Source organism: Zootoca vivipara, chromosome 13 (genome assembly GCF_963506605.1).
Source record: "Zootoca vivipara chromosome 13, rZooViv1.1, whole genome shotgun sequence".
In the NCBI taxonomy this organism is placed as follows: domain Eukaryota; kingdom Metazoa; phylum Chordata; class Lepidosauria; order Squamata; family Lacertidae; genus Zootoca; species Zootoca vivipara.
In genome coordinates this window covers 26207251-26229581 of record NC_083288.1, presented here as the reverse complement: position 1 = coordinate 26229581, position 22331 = coordinate 26207251, and the positions used below count along the sequence as shown (strand labels likewise).

The 22331-nt window shown below is 41.3% G+C and overlaps 1 protein-coding gene across 3 annotated transcripts in view; it reads right to left on the bottom strand.

Moving 5' to 3' along the window:
* Positions 1-22331, bottom strand: part of FBXL20 (F-box and leucine rich repeat protein 20) — an 88420-nt gene that overhangs the window by 11056 nt on the left and 55033 nt on the right. For all 3 annotated transcript variants that reach the window (XM_035136440.2, XM_035136443.2, XM_060281509.1), the window contains 9 exons: positions 21550-21624; positions 19631-19725; positions 15055-15123; positions 14350-14445; positions 13326-13452; positions 11150-11224; positions 2952-3082; positions 1927-1987; positions 808-852 (listed from right to left, as the gene is read on the bottom strand). In XM_035136440.2, the coding sequence (XP_034992331.1) occupies positions 808-852; positions 1927-1987; positions 2952-3082; positions 11150-11224; positions 13326-13452; positions 14350-14445; positions 15055-15123; positions 19631-19725; positions 21550-21624 (774 nt within the window). The remainder of the gene's footprint in view (positions 1-807; positions 853-1926; positions 1988-2951; positions 3083-11149; positions 11225-13325; positions 13453-14349; positions 14446-15054; positions 15124-19630; positions 19726-21549; positions 21625-22331) is intronic.

Below are 22331 nucleotides of genomic sequence, written 5' to 3'. Positions count from 1 at the left end.
CAGCAATTTTCAAGTAGTCTGAGAAAACAGAAGTTTGAGAATTGCTAGGCTGGATGTTATGGGAGCCATATGGCTACTGCAAAAAGCAGCACCTCTGCACTGCCTCTTCCTCTCTCCTGTGACGATATGCAGTAAGCGAGGTCATTGCACTCCAAGTCCCCCTCTTCTTGCATGCAACAGGCAATGAAGTAGAGCAGAGAAACCTTTAGTACAATGAAGCCCTATGGTACTTTAAAAAAATTATTACTGGGCAGAGAGAAGGTGGCGGAGCTAGAGCAGCTGCCACTCATCTTACAGCAATATTTTGTCCCACAAGATTTTATTTCAAACTAAGGGGCTGTTTTCATCTAAGCACTACTATGAGTAAACCTGTTGAAATTAATGAACCTTAAGTTAGCCTTATAAATTAATTTCAATAGGTCTACTATGAGTGAGATTAGAATTCAATACCACTCTAAGTGGATAGGATTAGTGAGACTATATACTACTATGTCTCAATATTACGGCGATAGGAAGTTCAAGAACATCTTTTCCTTTGGGGTGGGGGAATGAGTGACCAAGACCCTCACCAAAGCATTCTTGTGAAAATGCTTCCATGCAGGGATGGATCTCTCTTTCCGAGCACACAAAGAGGAAAAGCACAACTCACAAAACACTTCCTGCTTGTTGGAATGTGGACAAACAATCTCAAGTAAAGGCTTCTCTTAACAAATTATGGCATTCTCTGAGTCATGGTCAACATCCATGACATCCTGCACATGCATGCACCCCCACCCCTAAGAAATGGGATGAAGATATTTCATATACCTGAACGCACTCCTCCAGGTCCATTTTTTCAAGCTCATGACAATTCTGGGGAGAATCAAAAACAAAGCAAAACACACACAAAATTAAGCATTTGTGGTTTTTTTTTTTAAGCATGTATTGATTCTTCCTTCTGAACGCAAGGTAAGATGGCTATAGGCTAGTCCCATTTACTTCAATGGGATCACTCCAATGTAAGCTGCTGGAGAAATGAGGCCAACAGGTGTCTTAAAAAGAAACATTCTTTCCACAATCAGAGACTGCAAGAAGATCCAACTGCATTACGGTGCTGCCCTTAGTGCTGGCCACTCTGGAGCAAGTTTTGCTTGGTAGAGAAAGTGTACCGTATTATCTTCCCCTCTCCCTGATTTGGCTCCAAAGCAACCCCAACTCTGTAGTTAAGAACATATTATGCAGCTATGGAAATTGTCTTATTTAAATGGCTTATTCTGCTCCCATCAACTAGATTTCTCAACGTAGTCAGACCAGTTCCATCGATGGGATTTCTCTGGGGAGAGTCACAATAATCTCTGCATTTGAGGTCTAGAACAGGGATGGGGACCCTCAGCCCTACAAATGTTGTTGGACCACAACTCACATCATCCCTGACCGTTGATCCTGCTGGCTGGAGCTGGTGTGATTCCCCACCCATAAACTCAATGCTTCATGATCTGTCCTTCCAATGAGCACAGTGAGATGCTACCATATTGCAAAAGTCTGAAGAGGTGTGTGCTTTCAGACATCAGTCCTGCCAGGTTCTGGTGCTTGTTGAACCTCCATTTCCATGGCTGTTCAATCCAGACCTTGGCTTCTATCCTCGCCCTTAGGCTCTCTCAGGGACACAAACTGGATATGGCAGTGGCAGTTACATATTTCTTTTCACATGCCCATCCCCATTCACTTATACAGCCTTATACAGGGTGTGCAGAAAAGGGCGCCAAATCAACACATCACCTCCTCTTAGTTCATTGCTCAAACCACTCTTCTCTTTTCCCAGCTTGCTTATGGTATTGAGCCAGGTATGGCATGGGGCAGGGGTGTTCAGCACCTGTCTTCTACAAGTAAGACACCACTCACTGCTTTTAGTCTATGAACAAGAAAACAAAAGCATCAGATGCTTACCCGAGCCAGCGTGGTAAACCCCACATCAGTGAGCTGAGAACACCGAGCCACTTCCAATATTCTGCACAGAAAATAAAATACAGCAAATTAAGCACTTGTGCTTTTCAGAAATCCATTTCTGAAATCTCACAAACTTGGTGCCTGTGGAGAAGCAACCCCAAGACCACCAAAGTAGTTGAGGATCTTTCACTTGATGGGCTCACTCTATAGATCAGCAATCCTAACAACATAATACATCTTAAATCCCCCAAGCTACACATTTCCCCGTTTTTAAGATTCTTACACTTCCCATAATCGCTCCTTATATAGACAGTTTTTTTCCTGTTCTCTTTTTCTGCTTGCCTGCCTGTCATATTTGACAAAACTCCTCCAGCTCATCCTTATTTACTCTAAACCCTGAACCCATCAAACCCTTGCAATCTCACTTTCTGATGATCAATGTCGCACAACTTTGTGGGAGTTAAATTGCTTGAAGCCCATCCCTATTGTCCTCTTGACCTAGCTCTGGGAAGGGAAGCTAGGTTTATTAACAGTATTTTAGGCAACCTACGGCCATTAGTCTAATTTCAAAAGCTTTCTGTAAGCAATCAGTTCAGACCTTTGGGAAGAGTGATCTGTCCTTTTCCAGGCAGCCTGCTGGGCAGGGAGGAAGAAAGTGGGGGGTTTCCTCCTCTACTTTTTGCTCTGACTCCACACACTATTTCAGCTTGGTCCATAGTGAGCATGTGGCCCATGAGGGATTTTGGCCCTTAACAGAAAAATGTTTGCTTGCCCCTGTTTTAATTGTGGCACGTTTCATTCTGGGCAATGACATTTTTCACTGCCTTGAACCTATGAGACAGATTGTAAGTATAAACAAATGAATTTCCTTTTCTATGGCCCATCCCCTTCCACATAATATGTCAACCCCTTTCTGTGAGCTTTTGATTCCCCTCATGTTACCCATTCTTACCCAGCATGCACCCCATGTTCAGATGCTAACCTTGTATCCTCTCATGCAGTCCTCTAACCCAAAGCCTACTTACCTAAGCCTTGGACAGTTTTGCCCTAAAGCATTCAAGATGGCGTCGGTGATGTTGGAACAGCCAGAGGCGCACAGAGACTGTAACTTGTGGCACCCTCTACATATTGTAATGAGGCCATCGTCTGTTATTTGCTAGAGAAGGAGAGAAGGGAATCAAAGTCATTTGCAATGTGCGACAAGGTTTTGGTCTGTTTCATCTGGTGCATGAAACCCACAGGTGAAAGCAAACTATTGTTTAATGTGAAAGAGCAGCATGATGGACCCACTGCTCATAAAATTCCCGCAGCATGCTGTGGACAAAACAATCTGCATGTTTGTCATGTTGTCCAAACCCAGGCTAAAGGTTGGTTTTTTAGATCTAAGATGGCGGAGTATCAACATCCTCCCTTCTGACCTCCGTACTTTACTGGTTTGTTTTTAAGTTTTTTACTGTTTTATACCGTGTTTATATTTTATTTTCGTTTTATTCTTATCTACTTAATTTAGCTCAGTTTTAAGTTTTAAGTTTTAGTCATAGGTTTTAAGGAATTAAAGTACAGCAGGGAGTTGTTTAAAGTCTTCCTGACCTTCACTTGGGGGAGCGTCTGGGCCTCAGCGTTTTTTAAAAGAAGAAACCTTTCAAGTTGTGACTGCTCTTATCGTTATCTCCCTGCATTTACTCCCTGCTCCACCATTCTACTAACCAAGCAAATGAACTGAAGCGAGACTTTTACCAACCTGATTTTTACCAAATAAATAATGGTGACGACCCGGAGTGGCTGTAAAACCTCGGGCCTTCCTCGGAGTGATATAAGACCTCTCTCTAAAAGAGCTACTCTAAAGGAAGCACAAACAAAAATCACTCGGCCCTATAAGAATAGGGGCAAAGTGGAGCTGATTGAGAATCAGCAGAAAATTGAAACTTCCCCCCTCTGCACCGAGTCCTCTGCCAGCCACAACGAAGGGCCGGCAGTGCAGAGAGAGGATTGTGTGGAGGAATGCCACAACAATGGGCCGATAAAGCTCAAAATAAATTCAAATATAACTGGTACAGACACCGAAGTACTCCCGAAACAGAGACTTAAACCCCTAGCTTCTCCTGAACCATCCCAAGACCGAGAAGTGGAGGAACTGATGTTAAATCAAATTGCAGAGCTGTCTTCGGGGAACTCTAAAACATCAAAAGATTCTTGCTTCCAATCCCCTGAGACAAATGGTGAGGATTTATCCGTTATCAAATGGCTTGTGCTTTTAACTGAGGATATTGAACATATAAAATCCTACCTGGGCACCTGTACAAAAATCCTCACTATAATGATGGACACTTGTAAAATCCTCTGCAGGGAACCTGGCGGAGTGACTGCAGAATTGGAAAGTAACAACAACTTCCCTCCTACCACCTGCAAAAATAGATCATCAAGGAATGTAAAGAGATCCAGCAGGGCTATCGCCTTGAAAAGGAGGCCCATAAGTGCAAAAAAGAGCAAAAATGTTAAAAATTTCAAGGCAGTGCGCTACAAAAAAATGGATTTTAAAAAGCTCTTTAAACTCCTCAAGAGTTCCCCAATAACCGGGATCAGTGGGAACACCAAGAAACTTCCTGCCAGGAAGCCTTCTAAGCAAGAACTTTCTATAAACCCTTGCCCTGATGCTGCATTGGAATGCTTGGAACCCCTAACGCCTACCCCAACACCTAACTCCAAGGAAGACCTTTTGATTCAAGATCCATGGTCTCACGTTTTATCTGCAGATAAGACCAATCCCTCTAAGAAGAGGAACCTGACAAATAATAACTGGAATCTGGTGCTGTACCGAAACAAGCTCGTTCTATCAAATTATCCTAAACCCCCAGGATTCCTGTCACAAGAAGAGCGTAAAGCCCATCTATTGAACTTTCTAAAGCTCTATATGCCAGGTATCCTTAATAACTCTACTGACTTGGCCCAAGTGGAATATCTATACTTCGACGGATTCCTTGCCAGAGCGGTGGTCTCATTTTATGACGGGAGACTGGCAAAACTGGTGTACAAATGTAGAGAACACCTGAAGACAAGTGGTGTAAGAATCTCAAGGTACTTTAAAAATGAAGCACCCCCAATTCCACTTATTCCCCATACTGTAATTTTGCCAAAAACTCTCCAACATAAGATTGACCAACATGTTCTAATTGATATAAACTCTGTGGATGACATCCTTAATAACCCTACTGGTCTGGCAGCCAAGGACCCTCAAAAGTTGGACTCCCTTGGGCCCACGTATGCGGTGAATCAGGGAACCGTCCTTGACAGCTTTGAAAATAACTTACTTCATTCTTATAGTGCTCTCCCACAAGAAGCTCAGAAAGAAATACTCCATAAAATGGACACTCTCCGCCTTTGCCTGACAAAAGTGATGAAGGAACAGCTGAGACTACCTAAACAAAACATGCCTGACTGTGTTTCAGATTCTGCCCCATTCTTATACCACCAAGAGCTGGACTTGTGGGTTGGGAAGGCACCCACCCCTTCCAGCCAACAGGTTGTTGCTGAGATGAACCCACTCTTCCATAATCTGGAGGCGAAAACCTCTCCACCAGACTCATGCACCACGCAACCCCCCTCTGAGGCAAATATGGCCACAACATCTGCCTGGGATAAAATGAGAGAACTTAATGAGGCCGAATTGGGCTCTCCATATAAAGTGCCCTATATGAGTGCGCTTACTTGCAACTTTATTAACCCACTCTCTTCCAACGTGAGCAAGCTGAATACATCCATAGATATCATCGAACTGGTAACAGAACCAGCTGAACCAGCTCAACAAATGAGAGACGACCCTATTTTATTCTCAGCCCCGAAGAGTGATCTGGTTGAAGACCCAACGGGTCGTATTAACAAAATTACTCAAACAATTAATGAAAATCCAACTAGTGGCACTACTTCTGTTGACTTAATTTCTCTCTCCCTAAGTAATACCCCTCTAATTCTACCATCTGGCTCTGAAGAGCCAACTATTTTAGGCCTAAAACCTGCCTCTAGTGAGACGAGTGGCTTGATTTTACAGTCAAACCATCCCAGTAAATCTAAACGATTGGGATGTATAACACGATTGCCACCTTCTCAAAGAAAAATAACTGAATTTTTTGAAGCTGAAATTCCCCCGAACTCAGAATCCCATTCCCACTCGATTTGACTACCTAACGACCAACCTAGTCACCCTCTGATGTCATTTCTATGCTGGAATATTGCGGGATGGAGGGGGAAGAAACTTGATCCAGACTTCTTAAAATTTGTTAACTTATTCCAAGTAATTCTTTTACAAGAAACTTGGGAAGAGGAGGTGATTGATATAAACGGATATGATATTATTTTACTTCCAGCTTGTCCCTCTCTTAAAGGTGGACGCCCCAGAGGAGGTTTGGCGATAGCCATTTCCCTCAAATTGCAAGCAAAACTTACACTTGTGAAATCACTCCCTCCTTACGCGATCACAGGCTTGATTTCAGGAGGGAAATTTGAATTACTGGTAACAAATGTTTATTTCCCCCCTGGGGGGCAAGCAGCGGACCTCCACTCCAAATGGGAAGCACTTGAAGAACATCTAGCTTTCTGCTATACTAAGTATCCGAATACCTCATCAGTCTTGGGAGGTGATTTCAATGCTCGTACAGCTGCAAACTGGGAAGCGTTAGGCAAGGCCAAATGGTGGGTCCCCCCTGATCACCAGAACTTGGACCTATCCCCCCACGTACAAAGAAAATCGAAAGATAATAGGGTCAATGAAGCAGGCACCCTCCTTTATCAGCTGATTTTACGTATGAATTTAATAATTTTAAACGGGAACTGTCCCCCGGATATTCCGGGTGATTTTACTCATTTGAGCACACATACAAATAGTGTTCTTGATTATTTTATTGTCTCCAGAGATTTATTCCCAAATTGTTCTTATTTTAAAGTAGAAAACGTTCAAATGAGCGACCATCTTCCCTTGAGTGCCAAGCTTTCCCTAGACTGGCAGCCAGTCAAGTCTAGGCACCCCATATATATGGGAATAAATGCTGCAGAACAAGTGAGAGGAACAAAATGGTCTGTAAGTCAAGCCCAGAAATATACGGAATTTTTCCAACAAGAGATAGTTCAAACCCATGCTGTTTTAGATTTAGATCTGTATGGGTATGAACAAATTATTAATTCATTCTCTCTGCTTACGGAAGATCTTATGTCCTTTTTTACAGTACCAGCTATTCAGGTAAATTGGGCCCATTTTAAGACTGGTGCCCCCTGGTTTAACTTACATTGCAAACAAGCTAGACAGCATCTTTGTGCCATTTACAAAGAATATAAATCTTCTGGTGCTTTAGTATTACCTAGAAATTACCAACAAGCAAAAATAGCATATAAGGAAGCTCAGAGAATGGCTAAACAAGAGTGGCAACAAAATCGCTGGCAGGCACTCATAGTCGCCTCTAGCTCACGTAGTTCACGGCAATTTTGGCAATTGGTTAATAGAAGATCAAAGAGGTACCCCCTAACAATTATTCCTGCCCCAGTCTGGGAATCCTTCCTTAGGAAATATTTTGCATCAACAGAACCCAATACCAACGCTCTTGATGATGTATTTGAGCATCTCCCCATTTGGTCCCCTATTGATCCTGACGAAATCTTGGATCTAATTTCTAAACTTAAAATTGGCAAAGCCCCCGGGCCAGATTTGGTTCCAGTGGAAGCCATAAAACTACATTCTGACTGGTGGGCAAAAATCTTGGCTGTCACCTTCGATGCCATTAATGCAACTGGAAGGGTACCAAAAATATGGAAGGATGCTATAATAATTCCAATATATAAAAAAGGCTCCCCAGATGATCCGGAGAATTACAGGAATATTAGCCTATTGTCAATAATTGGAAAGATATACGCACATTTTCTGTTGAGTAGACTTACTCAATGGGCTGAAGAAAAGAAACTGATAGGCCCTGAGCAAGCAGGATTCAGACCGAACCAGTCAACAACGGACCATGTTTTAGTTTTGCACCATCTAGCCCGAAAATATTCTTCTTCAAACCAAGGCCAACTCTGTGCGGCCTTTATCGACCTTAAGGCTGCATTTGACAGCATCCCCAGAAGGTTACTCTGGGAAAAGTTGGTTCGATGGGGAATTGACAGACGACTTCTGTGGCTAATAATTCAGCTGCATGAGGGGTCGGCTGCTAGGGTGAGAATAACCCCAGCCGGCGATCTGACAAACTCTGTGCCCATCAACAGAGGAGTCCGTCAAGGTTGTATCCTAGCTCCTTTTCTTTTCAATTTATTTATTAGTGACATGAGGATACCATTGGCTGAATCTGAGACAACTATTCATGCCCCCCGTCTTGCAAACTATCGATGCCCATTACTACTCTATGCTGATGATGCAGTAATTTTGTCATTTTCAAGAATTGGCCTCAGGAGAGCACTTAAAATATTTGTTTCATACTGTAAAACCAATTCCCTTACTATAAATCAATCTAAATCAAAAGTACTAATCTTCTCAAAAAGTCGAAAATCCTATAAGTGGCAATTAGATGGAAAACCTATTGAACAGGTTTATAAATTTCAATATTTGGGAGTTTTTCTCCAATACAATCTGGGTTGGAAGGCGCATATTGCATATATTTCAAATAAGGCTAAAGCCCTTTCTTTTGCGCTTCTGCGCTTTTTCTTTTCCGATGGGGCTCTTCATGTGCCATCCGCCCTGAAGGTATTTAAAGCCAAAGTGATCGCGACACTGGCATATGCTGTCCCTTTATGGGGGACCGCAGTAAATTTGATGCCATTGGAGGTAATTCAAAACCAATTCCTAAGACGGCTGTTAAAACTCCCTCAGTGCGTTAGCAATGCGGCTATTCGCTTAGAATTAAAAACTACATCTTTAGAAAATACTCTTTGGAGGCGCAGCCTTTGCTATTGGTTGTCCTTATGGCATAGGCTCCCGAATCTGTACCTGATTCAATGTCTTTGGAGGGATGATTTTCCCAGCCCATGGGCAAGAGAGATCCATTCTAAAGTAGTGACCTATGGATTGTCCCCATCAGAACTATTAAAACTGGACCTAGCCACGGCTAAAAGAACCCTCATTCAAAAACTTGAGGAGATTGACCTCCAACAAAACACCATTCTGGGTAGTGGCACTTGCTCACCACTAAATCTTGGCATAGTGCCTTCCCAGCAGATACCATCTTATTTGACTTCCTTGTCTGTAGCGGTCCACAGATACGCCTTTATTAAGGCAAGATTTAATGCCTTTCCTTCCAATGTTATGAACAATAGATTTTCCAAAGGTCAGATTTCAGCTGTGTGTGTATGTGATAATAGATCTATTGAATCCTTACAACATATACTATTTTGCTGCCCACTGCATTCAGTTTCTAGGACCAGATTTTTGTTCCCTTTATTATCGGAAACCTCGGGTGACTCCTTGGAAACACAGTTAACACATTTACTGCAAGATTCTGATCCGAGTAGGTCCCTTTTTGTTGCCAGGTTTCTGATTACAGTCTTAGCTTATAAGAGGAAAAATGGATTACTTTATGATTATTGATCTCGCTTATATAATACTGATTTATAGTGATAATCTGATATTTTAAGTGCTGTATTGCTCTTATTTTAATGGAATCTAGAAATTTATGATTTTAGATATGTATTTTAATTTTATTAATTTTATTTTGTCATATTTGCTTTGTTGTACAATGTATATTGGTATTGAATATGGGCCTATGGCCGTAATAAACTATCTATCTATCTAAGGTTGGTTTCCACCAAACAACAACAACAACAACTGTTATTATTATTTATACCCCACCCATCTGGCTGGGTTTACAGAATATTAAAATAATCTATTAAATCTTAAACACTTCCCTAAACAGGGCTGCCTTCGGCAGACAAGCAGTCAGTCAAGAACAATTTTTGGTACTGCTTATTACTTTGCTGGGTGTAAATCAACCATGAACCAGGGTTCAGAACAGGATAAGCCAAACACTGGCACATTTTGTCCACAACGGGGCAGCAAAGGTTGTGGGGGAGGAGCGCAATAGGAACCACAATGGTGCTTGTTCCCATTAAACCACAGTTTGTTTTAAACTTTGGTTTGATATGACATTTGAACTGGGCTCCAGGGGTGGGAGAACCCTTCTGAGTCCTAAGATTACATGTTAAGTATTATTTCGTAAACTCATTTTAGCAACTATCACATGAAAAAAACAGGATGCCAACTACACACAGGCTCTCAAAATCTGTTCCTTTTTTGGGCTCAACATTCCATTTTTGGCACCACCACAAAATGGTACAGGATATTTTCTCGCAGGACAAAAATGTACTTCCTCTTCCAACTTTTTAAAAATACACACACACACACAAAAGTTAAATACGGAGACAAGAAAGCATTCCAACCCAACCAAAAGAATCTTTTCCAGCTTGCCCTGCAAACAAAATTTGAAACGCCTCCTGGCCAAGGGTGAACTCAGACCAGATAGATTTGTCACATTAAATGCTAACATTAGGAGAGTTCTTTACTATATCCAGAAGGTATCCATTGTATGGTCTAGGGTGGTGATATGGTTGCCAACTTGAGATTTTAAAAATATCCAGTCAGTGAGTAGAGTTGGCAAGCTCCTAGTGATCTGAGGGTGGAGTCCAGTGGATTTTGTAAGGCCAGAGGCCAGAGCAGAGTGATCAAGGTGCCCTCAATATGTTGTTGGACTGTAACTTCAAGCATGCTGGTAGGGCATGAGACTCTTAAATGGAGAGAGCTCTCTTCCAATATCCTTTATTTCACCCACAGGAACTATACAGGGGAATATCTCGGTTTTAGGAAGCCTTCAGTGGCTTTGGGGCACCATGGAAATTCTAATAACGTCTGTATGCCTAGTATACTAGGGGCATTGAATGTCTTGCTTAACATGATTGGAAGCAAAGGGTCAAGAATGGCTATAGGCACAGAGATGCAAGCGACTACAAACACTTGCCCATCCCCTCAGCTACTGACGATTTTTATAGCCAGATTTTAACACACATTCCCATCCACCACAGAGCTGGGATTTTGCCCCTGTGAAATAAGATGAACATCAAGCTACCAGGATTGCAACTACTCCAAACCAACAGGGAGAGGCATTTCTCGGGGGTGTGAGTGTCACTCTGCATAGTTCATGGCCTCTGCATGTTAAGAAAAACAGGAGCGAATTGGGTTTTGTGTGAACCAATTACTTACCAAGCAGGTCTGCAAATTCAAAGTCACCAGTTCAGGACAGTGTGCCCCAATGTATTTGAGAGCTTCATCCTCCAACTAGAACAAAAGTGTAATGGGAGGGAGGGAGGGAGGGAGGGAGGGAGGGAGGGAGGGAGGGAGGGAGGGAGGGAAGCAACTTGTTAAAGAGTCAGAGTGAAATCATATTTTGGGTTTTCTTTTTCAGGAGAAAAATTACTGAACAGATTTTCTTTTTTAAGTCTCAGTTTTTATTTTAAAAAGAAAGGGCTGGTTTCTCCCTCTCAATGACAGCTAAGAGCCCATATGGGTCTCTGGTGTCTCGTGTCGCCATGGGACCCACGGCATCTAATAGGCTTTCAAAGCTTGGTTTCAGCAGAAACTCTCAGCATCAAGGTTGCCATGAAGGAGGGAAGAACAAGAGAAATGTTGCATTTCCGCAAGGCCTCTCCCTACCCCATTCTATACTCCCATGAGTACTACACCTTTGTGGCATCATAGCCCCAGAATTTCTTTGGCTGGGTTCTCAAAATACTTGGCTTCATTATGGAGGTGTTTGAAAATCTCATAGTGTAACCACATGGTTCTAGAATCAGAGTTTCTGAATTTTATGGACTTAAGTGCCTTTAATAATAAGAAATTTTTAATATTTAAACTTTGTCCATCTGGCCGGCTTTCCCCAGCAACTCTGGGCGGCTTACAGTACATATAAAAACATAGTAAAATGTCAAGCATAACAACTTGTTGGTTTCACATGAGCATGCTTTGTTTAAAAGAGAAAAAGAGGCTCTTTTGTTAAAGCAAAAAAAGAGAGGCAACATCCAAGTTATTTCTGCTACTAAAGATGCTACGGATGTCCTTGAATCACGGAGAACAGATGGCAAAACAACTGATAACAAGTGCCTTGTTTCCATCAATATTCTTTCCTTAGCACTCCATAAAAAAGGGGAAAGGCTCAAGCTATTTTTAAAAAAAGAAATATGCACTATAAAATTATGGCTGCATTTGCTAAACCTCTCCACTATAGCTTCTTTCTTTTAATCATATCGGTGCAAATATAAACTGAACATCCTTTATCCATGTGGATGCCGATACAGATGTGGATGTATATCTCCTGATGTGCCCTGAAGCTCCCGGATGCATATTTGATGCGGATGAACATCCTCAATCAAGAGGCAACAAGCGGTAACATGTGGTTAGCTGCCCACAACTAAACCTGGATTGGGGGCCTAGAAACATGTATTATGCTACTCTATTACAATTCCAAGCTGCTCTAACAGATCCACAAAAATGTTTGCAAAAATACAGTACAAGGAAAACTGAAACCATGACAGTGAAAAGCTCCTGTCTTGCAACTGCCTTGTGCCACAGCTGCTTTATTATTTTGCCTGGGATTACTAACAAGGTTGGGATTTTTCCTTTCCCTGTATGAGGTGCCACAACTAAGTCATGTGGCCCATCTCAAAGAACTGAAATTCTTTGAGATGGGCAAAGCACACAGAGCAATGGCCCTCAACTAGTTGAACCAGGTCCTGCCCAAAGCTGAGATCAGGGGCCATCCTGCCCAGAACAGGATTCAACACACAGCCTGATTTCCAATTCAGTTATCCAACTTGCTATTTTTACTTTTTAAGCAATTTCTAATTTCAAGACAAAACTTGGAGCATATTTGGATAAAGGGTAGGATTGCGGAGTGTGTTTCAGAATTTCAAATAAAGTGGACGCAAGAAATGATCAGCTTTTCACTAAAGATGCCCAGGTTTTTGTTTTGTTTTTTCAAAAAAGGTTGGCTTGGATGCCTTGGTTCTCTTCTAGTCCAACACCTTTTAAAATGACAAATATCCTAGAACAGAAGTAACCAAAAGTTCCTATACTTAAAAGCCGCATGCCAAGAACTGCACGAAGTACAGTGTGTCTGTTCTACTTCCTTTGTTCAAAAGTAATTTCATAGATTTCCTCCCTTCTTCCCTATCCTCAGAGAAACTCGTGTAGTGCAAATTGCCATTCTACCTCTTTTGGATAGGGTAAAATAAATAAAAGAATAAATAAAATTTGTTCTCCCTCTTGCTTTCTATGTCACAATGTATGACCCACACTCAACTTCATTCTGCTCCAAGTTAAAACAAAATGCACTTCAAACTCAAGGTTTCTTGAAGCTGCTGTGTCCTCACTGGAGACATACCTGCGTGCAGCCTTTAAGAAACAGAGCTTTGAGTCCACCGCAGCCTCTCACCAAAGCTTGGATGCCATCTTTTGTCACTTGGTCACACCATGATATATTGAGCTGCTCCAGTAGAGGGCATCCCTCGCTTGAGAGGTGAGAAGGGGGCAGAGGGGAAAGGCAGGCAGAGATGTTAACTCTTAAGGGTAAAAAATTCTTGCTTTGGAACCAAGGGAAATTCACCCCTTGTTTGCCAGTAATAATACACTAAACTCTGCTCCCTGCCGCAGCTTCAAGGATGACCACCAACTGAAAACTATGACAGGAATTGGTTAGAGCATGGTGCTGATAACGCCATGCTTGCAGGTTCAATCGCCATATAGGACAGTTGCATATTCCTCCATGCAGGGGACTGGATTAGATGACCCCCAGGGTCCTTTCCAGCTCTATGATTCTACAAATAATGGAGTGGGGGGTGGCGATAGAAGCCATGTGGCAATACTGCAAGGAGAAAGGGAATGGGCATGTTTGTATATCATGCACAAGGGCTACTATATCAAAAGGACCTAAACAGGGCAGGGGCTGAGAAGGCACGGACAGCAATGCCACAGCGGGTCTCACATCTGAATCAATGGCAAGGAAAGACCATTCTATTTCTTGGATGTCAGCCTTCTGTGGCATCCCTGGTCCACGACTAATTGGGAAGCTCATCTCTGGGCCATGACTAATTGGGAAGCTCATCCCTGGTCCACGACTAATTGGGAAGCTCATTCTTTTCCTCTGACTCTGACCCTATGGGACCAGAAAACAGCCCAAGGTTGTACTGATTGTCATCTTATGCCCAGCCTTCCTAGAATGCCCCAAGTCAGACTAAGAAAGAACAAGGTGTGCCTCTACCCCACCCATCCACCCCTGTTCCAATTCTGGTCAGCTGCTATACCATTGACACCATGAGCTGGCCCAGAGCATGGTAAAATGAAGCAGGGGATTCCATCACAAAGAAATGTGATATTTTTACATCAGGATGGATAAGAGCTACACTCACCTCAGTGCTTTGAGGGACAGGTTGGTTATTGAAGTGCAGGAAGCTAGATCAAGATGTCGGAGTTTGGAGCAGAACTTACTAAGGCTAGTACATGTCCTGGAAGAGAATAGGACACACATAGGTTCATTGCTCAGTCTTTTATTTTTTTAAGTAGAAGAAGTTTAGTGATCATGTGCTTATATCAGAATGGGTTCCTCATTTTCATTGTAGTTGACTGAAATCTATTTGTTTAAAAGCACACTTAAGATTCTCAATATTCTTCTTAATTTGGATTTTTCTTTTTAACTACATATCATTATTAAGACGACACAATGTTCTACAGTTTATATTAAAATTTTATATATATATATTTGGGTGTAGTAAATGAGAGAGATCAGATGCTCAGCACATCTGGCCCAGCCTAACCATGTGCCCTCCAAGCTTAGCCTCTGATCCCTTGGCTGTCTGATATACGCACAGGGGACCACTGCAGGTTTGGTGCAGGTGATGCAAAGGTAAGGAAGGGCTTGCTGCGCACCAGATGTCGCCCCCTACAGTGGGACAGGGGTCCCTTGACAATTTCCCCTTTCTATCTACCCATTCACAATAAGAACGAATATACTCTGACAGCATTCAAGCAATAAAACGCGCGACCAAGAAAATGGGGGAAAGTGATTAAAAAGAGCTAAAGAAATACCACGGAGAGCTGAAATAAATGCCACTTACGCATCTGTAATCTTGGTGCAGCCATTCAAGTTCAGCACTTCAATATTTCTGCAGTTCTGTGCGAATATCCTTTGTGACAGAAAAAAGTACAGTGCTTTTCAGACTTTTAATGACATAAATTTTAAATCAGTGGCACCTGACATTTAAAAGGTCTGACACACTGAGGGGCAAATAATGCAGATTTGGGGTTGGTTGGGTTTTTTTAAGTAATACTTTGAGAATATTTAGGGACGATATCCAGTTTAAAAAGAAAAAAAAGAAAACACCATTCACAATCTATTTCATGTGCTGGCTGTGGTCAAGATGGTAATGTACATGTGGATCTCCCACTGCCAACTACAGAAGACAAGGCTCTACATACATACATACCATCCATGTACACTAGCTGTAGCCTATAGGTGTGCAAGTGCCAGGCAGGTAAGTACATGCACTAGCTCCCCTTGCTAGATCTCCAAACTGCTTTCTAACATTGCCTGGAAGAAGGTCCAGCATAAAGAGAAACCCCAGCGCACACATGTTAAATGTTGGACTGGGACTGGGAGACCAGGATTCAAATCCCCGTTCAGCTACGATGCTCATTGGGTGACCATGGGCCAGTCACTGTCCAGCCTACCTCACAGGGTTCTCGAGAGAATTGAGGGAAGCCATGAAAACTGGCCTGAGCGCCTAGGAGGAAGAGATGAAAACCTAACTGTTAACAACAAGAACACCTCCTCCTCTCTGAGCACTAGGAGGAGAGAAAGATTAACTGTTTTATAGCTGTGCTGCCAACATTCTGCTCTCTTTCCTTGAAGGAGAATCTTTGCTGCCACCATGCAATGTACCAGAAAAAGTGCAATGCACATAGCCCGCATTTCATTTTCCCCCCTCCATAATATTTCTTTATTTTTTCAATTCAGCAACAATTTTGTAAACATTTTCTATACATCACATAGAAAGAAACAAAAAATAGAAAGAAAGAAAGAAAATAATGTGAAAAAAGAAAAAAAACACACACAAAAACACTAACAATAAAAAAGATAATATATAAATAATTGAATAAATAAACCTCTGGACTTCCTGTTACCTCCAGCAGCTTGCCTTTTGTTCTTTCAATGTCAAATGTATGTACAATCAATGCTGTTTCTACTTTTGGTATCTTTTCACATTCTAATTCTTTAAGTCTCCAAGTATCTATTAAATCAACCTATATCATTAACAGTTCACTCAAACGCTATCATAGTGATTTTATCTTCCGTATATTTTTTAACATATTTCTTGTATCTATCCCATCTTTTAACAAATTCTTCCTTAACTTTTCCTCTCAAACTATTTGTTAGTTGTGCCATTTCGGACATTTCCTGCAATTTGTTTTGCCACTCTGTAATTTTTGGGGCCTCTCTTTCTTTCCATCTTTTGGCAATAACCAGGCGAGCCGCTGCTAAAGAATATGACAAAATCTCTTTTGATTGTGATGGAATCTCTGTTTGAAATGTTATGCTTAGTAGGAAAATCTCTGGTCTTTGGGGGATATTTCTCCCCATTATCTTTTGAATCTCGTCATGAATTTTATTCCAGAATTTCTTAATAATTTCACAAGTCCACCACATGTGAAATAGATTTCCATCGTTTCCTCCACACCTCCAGCAAACGTTTGGATAGCCCGCATTTCAAGTAACAAAAGTACCAGAACACTATATCCTATTTTAATTCTTCACAGTCTTTATCTCATCATCCTTACAATGATCCTTCCTGTGAAGGCACTTATGAAGTGAAGGCACTGTGAAGGCACAGATTATGGTGAGCCACAATCAATGGTTTACTGTGAACACAGGGGTGCCTCTTGCTTCATTCTTCCCCTTGTGCAGGGCTGGTGCAACAAACCACAATCCCAGGCATAGAGCCCTGACCAAACAAGCTACAATCCTTAGCCAGAGATCATGGGGCTTGTTGCTCAAGCTCACACTAAGGAAGTAGGAGCAATCCCTGCACATTCACAGGCAAACCATTATCTAACAGTTCACCTGTCAGGTAAGGGCCCTGAGCGGTCAAGCTGATAAAGCATGCACTCCTCTTGCCTCTGGTAGCAGAGCTCTGCAAAGCCCTGGGACAAGCTCTAGTCCGGTCCCATGATACTCAGCAAGTCCATGTCTTTCTGGAAGGTTTTGGAAGTGGTCTGGGCAACATGCATCTTGGATTGTTCTATACTACATTTCCATAGGACTTTAGAAGCAACGTGATCAGAAAAGGAAATAGAGGAAGTTATAGGGAAACTAAAAGGGGGGGAGCCCCAGGAGCAGATGGATTGGGAACGGAATATTGTAAAGTATTTAAAAATATATTGGTTTCTAAATTAAAAGTATTATATAATTCAGTAATAGAGGGTGGGAGGATCCCTCCATCATGGGAACAATCAATAATTATCTTAATTCCAAAACCAGGAAAAGATTTGAAGGACCCAGGATCGTATAGGCCGATTTCCCTAATAAATCAAGATGCTAAAATATTGACCACAATAATGGGAAAAAGGATGAATAATTTTATTTATAAATATATGAATAAAAACCAATGTGGCTTTGTGGCAGGAAGACAGATGTTTAGTTTAATAGGAAGGGTGTTGAATAAAATAGATATAAGAAGAAGAAATAAACTGAAGCATTGGATATTTTAAAGGCTTTTGACTATGTAGAATGGCTGGCGTTAAAAATGATTATAGAAAGCTTAGGATTTGGACAGTGATTTAAGGGATTAATCAGTCAATTATATCTGAGGAACAAGGCATATGTCGTAGTGAACAATAGTGTAACAGAACAAATAACACTAGCCCAAGGTACAAGGAAAGTCTGCCCCCTTTCCCAATTTTACTTGTATTGGTAATTGAAACTCTGGCCAATGTAATTAGAGAAGATGGAAATATAAACGGAATATGCAATAATGGAAAAGAAAAAAATTAACTTATTTGCAGATGACACCTTGCTAATAATCGAAAATGTTGGAAAATATGAAGGTAATAGAGGAACATTTGGAAAAAATTGGAGAAATAACAGGGTCGCAAATTAATTGGTTCAAATAAGAGTTGATGATATTTAACTACAATGAAGAGGAAAAATAAATAGTCTTGAAGGAAATAAAAATAGATATAAAATTAAGAAATGCAATAAAATACTTGAGAATAAGTATAACAAGAAATTTAAAATTTTTAGAACAAGAGAATCTTAACAAATTAAAGAGGGAAATTAAGGGAAAGCTAGAGGAATATATATAAAAAATAATCTTTCATGGTTTGGAAGAATAGCGATAATTAAAATGAAAATTTTGTCTAGTATAATTTTTTTATTTAGAATGTTACCAATTAAGATATTGGAGACAGAGATAAAGGGTTGGCAAAGTATGATTAATACATTTTGTAATGGGATAAGAAGCCTAGAATTAATAAAAGAAAATGGTATAACCCCCAGAAAACAGGTGGACTTTGTATCCCCAACATAAAGATATTGAAAAAGAAGCAAAAGAGAATACTTAAAATAAAGAAATGGGTGGAGAAAATGAGAAGCAAAGAACAAAGATGTTTTGTTTATTGTTCATGGCTACTTTTGTAACATCTGTAGTTACATAATCTTTTATACGTTGTAAGTTGCCTTGAGCATGGTTAAAACTTTGGAAAGGCGGCATGCAAATAAAATGTTTGATTGATTGATTGAAGAAGACCTAAACTAGAATTTGAACACAGGTTTCCTCAATCCAGACTCAGGGACTGAGAGTACGCTGCAACATTTCACTGCAGACACCCACTTCTGTTCTGTAATTCTGTTCAATGGACTGTGATCCAGCAACTGTAGAACCTACCAAGGGTGCAAACGTGAAAGTTGGTGGCTCATGAGGATAGGGATTTTCAGGAGAAAATGAAAAGGGAGTGTTTCTTGTCCTTACTCAAATATTTTCCCACTGCACTACACAGTGCTAAACAGCTGAGGTTTGGGGTTAGCTGCCAGCCATTAACTTGAATGCTTTATTTATGCCATTTAGCTAAAAGAAAGATAAGCCAGAAGGGTGGAAAACAGAAAAGAGGACATGTTTTCTTTTCTCTCTTGAAACCTCTTTCATATAAGAGAGGGGTTTCTTTTAACCTCATGGCACACATCCTTTCAATGGTAATCCCCAGTTCTAGGACACTATAAATTGTTATGGACTCAAGCAGGCAAATACAGTAATATGTTTCCCATACATTTCCTCATTATTTTCTTTCAATTGATGCTCCCCATGCTCTGTAGGACCTGAAAGTCACTCTTAATGGGTTCTTATAAATTCATTCCATTTATTAAAAATTATTTTAATTTGTGAATTAATATACTTCTATATAACCGAAAAGTTATGCAAGTATGCACAACCCCCACTATTTTTGGTAGGCCCATTTTCTAAACTGATAGAAATGGGACCACCTAAGTGTGATATCAATACAGGAGCCAATTATTTTGGAAATGCTATAACCTCATTTGAAAGTGGCTCACTGCCCCACCCTACATGTTCGGGTTCTCCGCTGGATAGAAAAATAAAATTATTTGTGCTTTTTCAGTGGCAAAGCACTTGACCTCTCTACCTTAATGCGTTGTCTCCCACACCTAGGCATCCACGAAGGCTCAGCTTTCGTAAGAAACCCCCACATCTTTTAGAAATATTCTCCACTACACGCCCCTGTAAAAAGACCAGGAAGAGAATTCAATTGATGTGACCTTCCAGAGTAATTAGCTTTGCTTAACTTTCCATGTGGTAAATAACTTTCTCATTTCTTTAGTAAAAGCATGAACTCCCCCTGCTTAACCCACTCCTTCCCGGTTGATACCCTCAAATCCTCCTTAAACTTGTGCATTTAAATTCTGTATTCCAGAAACCTGCGTTCTGTAGAATGTCTAAAATCTATATGTACTTGGTCCATAATAAGCTGAATCTAGGGCAAGGTCACACAATCCCTGTGTGCTGCTCAGATTCTTCTTTGCTTGTGGCAAATTGGTCATCTGAACCTACAGGCACAAATCATGATTTGACACGCCATCATTCAAGCCACATACATGGTTGTTTGCTGCAATATACTCTTTTCCCAGTTTGCGCTGGCAAAAGACAGCCCACAGACAACTATTTTACTTAACAAAATATGAGCTGACAGGAGCCATCAGCATGACAGAAAACCATTAGCCAGCCGTGCATGGGGTCCTGTCACTGAGCCACAATAATATTGGAGAAGTTCAAAGATAATAATAATAATAATAATAATAATAATAATAATAATAATAATAATAATAATAATAAATTATTTATACCCTGTCCATCTGGCTGGGTTTCCCCAGCCACTCTGGGCGGCTTCCAACAGAAATATTAAAATACAATAATTTATTAAACATTGAAAGCTTCCCTAAACAGGGCTGCCTTCAGATGTCCTCTAAAAGTCTGGTAGTTGTTTTTCTCTTTGACATCTGGTGGGAGGGCGTTCCACAGGGCGGGTGCCACTACCGAGAAGGCCCTCTGCTTGGTTCCCTGTAACTTGGCTTCTTGCAGCGAGGGAACTGCCAGAAGGCCCTCGGCACTGGACCTCAGTGTCCGGGCAGAACAATGGAGGTGGAGACGCTCCTGGTATGAACAGTATAGCTTTAAAATTCATGCCAAAAGTTCCTAAGTCATATCCGATGACACGGATCTGACTGCTGCAATGGGAAATTTGACTACATGAGAAAACAGGGAGCTGCCTTATCCCATATCAGACCATTGGTCCATCTAGGTCAGTACTGTCTACTCTACATGGACTGGCTGCGGCACTCCAGGATTTCAGACAGCCCTACTTGGGGTATTTGAGGTGCCGGGGTCTGAACCTGGGTCCCTCTGTATGCAGGGCAGATGTTCCACCACTGAGCTAGGGTTCTTCCACTTGGAAGCCACTAATGTGGCTAAGAGCCCCAAGGAAACAGAACAGGTTCTTTCCACAGCAATGGTTATCACATAAAGAATAGATTTTGTGCAACTAGAAATGGACCAAAATATTTTGGTGCCCGAGGAAGGAAATCCAAATGGCATCCTTACCAAATGGGTGTTTGTTTGTTTTTTAACCCAAATATTTTACAATATGCTGCCCTTAGAAGTACTCCAAAAAGCCCACCACCCAAAATACGCTGTCTCACCCATCCTAATGGTGCATTATTCTTGCAAGTGACCAATGAACTAATTGCCCAGATCTGCTAAATGGGATGTTACCACCCCTGGATCTTTCCCCACTAAAAATATTAACAAGTTAGGGATCCATGTCTTTGCACACAGGTGAGAGTTCACATATCCACAAACCTATGTGCATACCGGTAAAATAAGTTAGCACAGTTTCAGTATCTGAAACCCTGGAGCTAGAAACTAGAAATTAACAATCCTAGCTCTGGGGAAAGATGCAAAAGATTACACAGTTTATTACTGATCTTACATAGTGTTGTAATTACAGTTTAACTAGAGAAATTGCTTCTGCACACCACTTAATTATACCTCTATGTCCCTCTGGAAATCAAACAGGTCAATGCGTTGCCAGTTGCTGCCATCCAGGGCCAGGACATTCCACGCCTGCAGTGAAAAGGGAGAAGACAGAGAAAAGAATGTAAAATGTGGGAAAATATGGCGGAAATATAAAGCAAAACTTGGGGTTGATTTAAACTTGACATCAAAGCAGCTGGCCCTTAATGAGGTGCAGCTTCCAGTGGGATGCTTCTAGCAAACCCATGCGTGAAAGGCCCCAACCATGAACAAATGATTTTCAGTTTGGCAACAGAACTGCTGAGAGAATGCTTAAATCATTGTTTGTTCTGGCTGCCATTTCTTTCTCTTTAAAGAACCACAGACAGTTGGGTCTTCCACAATTCTGAAACAGCCACACCTAGTGATTACACTCAAATGCTCAGGCTACGGTGCCATACTTTGCAGTGAATGACATGATTGTCTGGGTCCGCCTTAGTACAGGTGCTAGCACCCTCTAAAAAAACAAATTGTCTAAGTGGTACATAGGCCTATGGAGGCACGAGTAGTTGCAAAGGACATTTTCCACAATCAAGAGACATGCCAGTGTTTGCGTCCGAGAGAGGTAACAGGAAAATAATTACTGCATATTCCTGCGTCTAAGACTACTTTTTAACCCAGGAAAATCTTCTCAAAAGTCGGGGGTCGTCTTATACGCCGGATCGTATTTCTTACGGCGAGTATATCCCAAACACTCTATTTTAACTGGAAAAGTTGGGGGTTGTCTTATATGCCCAGTCGTCTTATACGCTGGAATA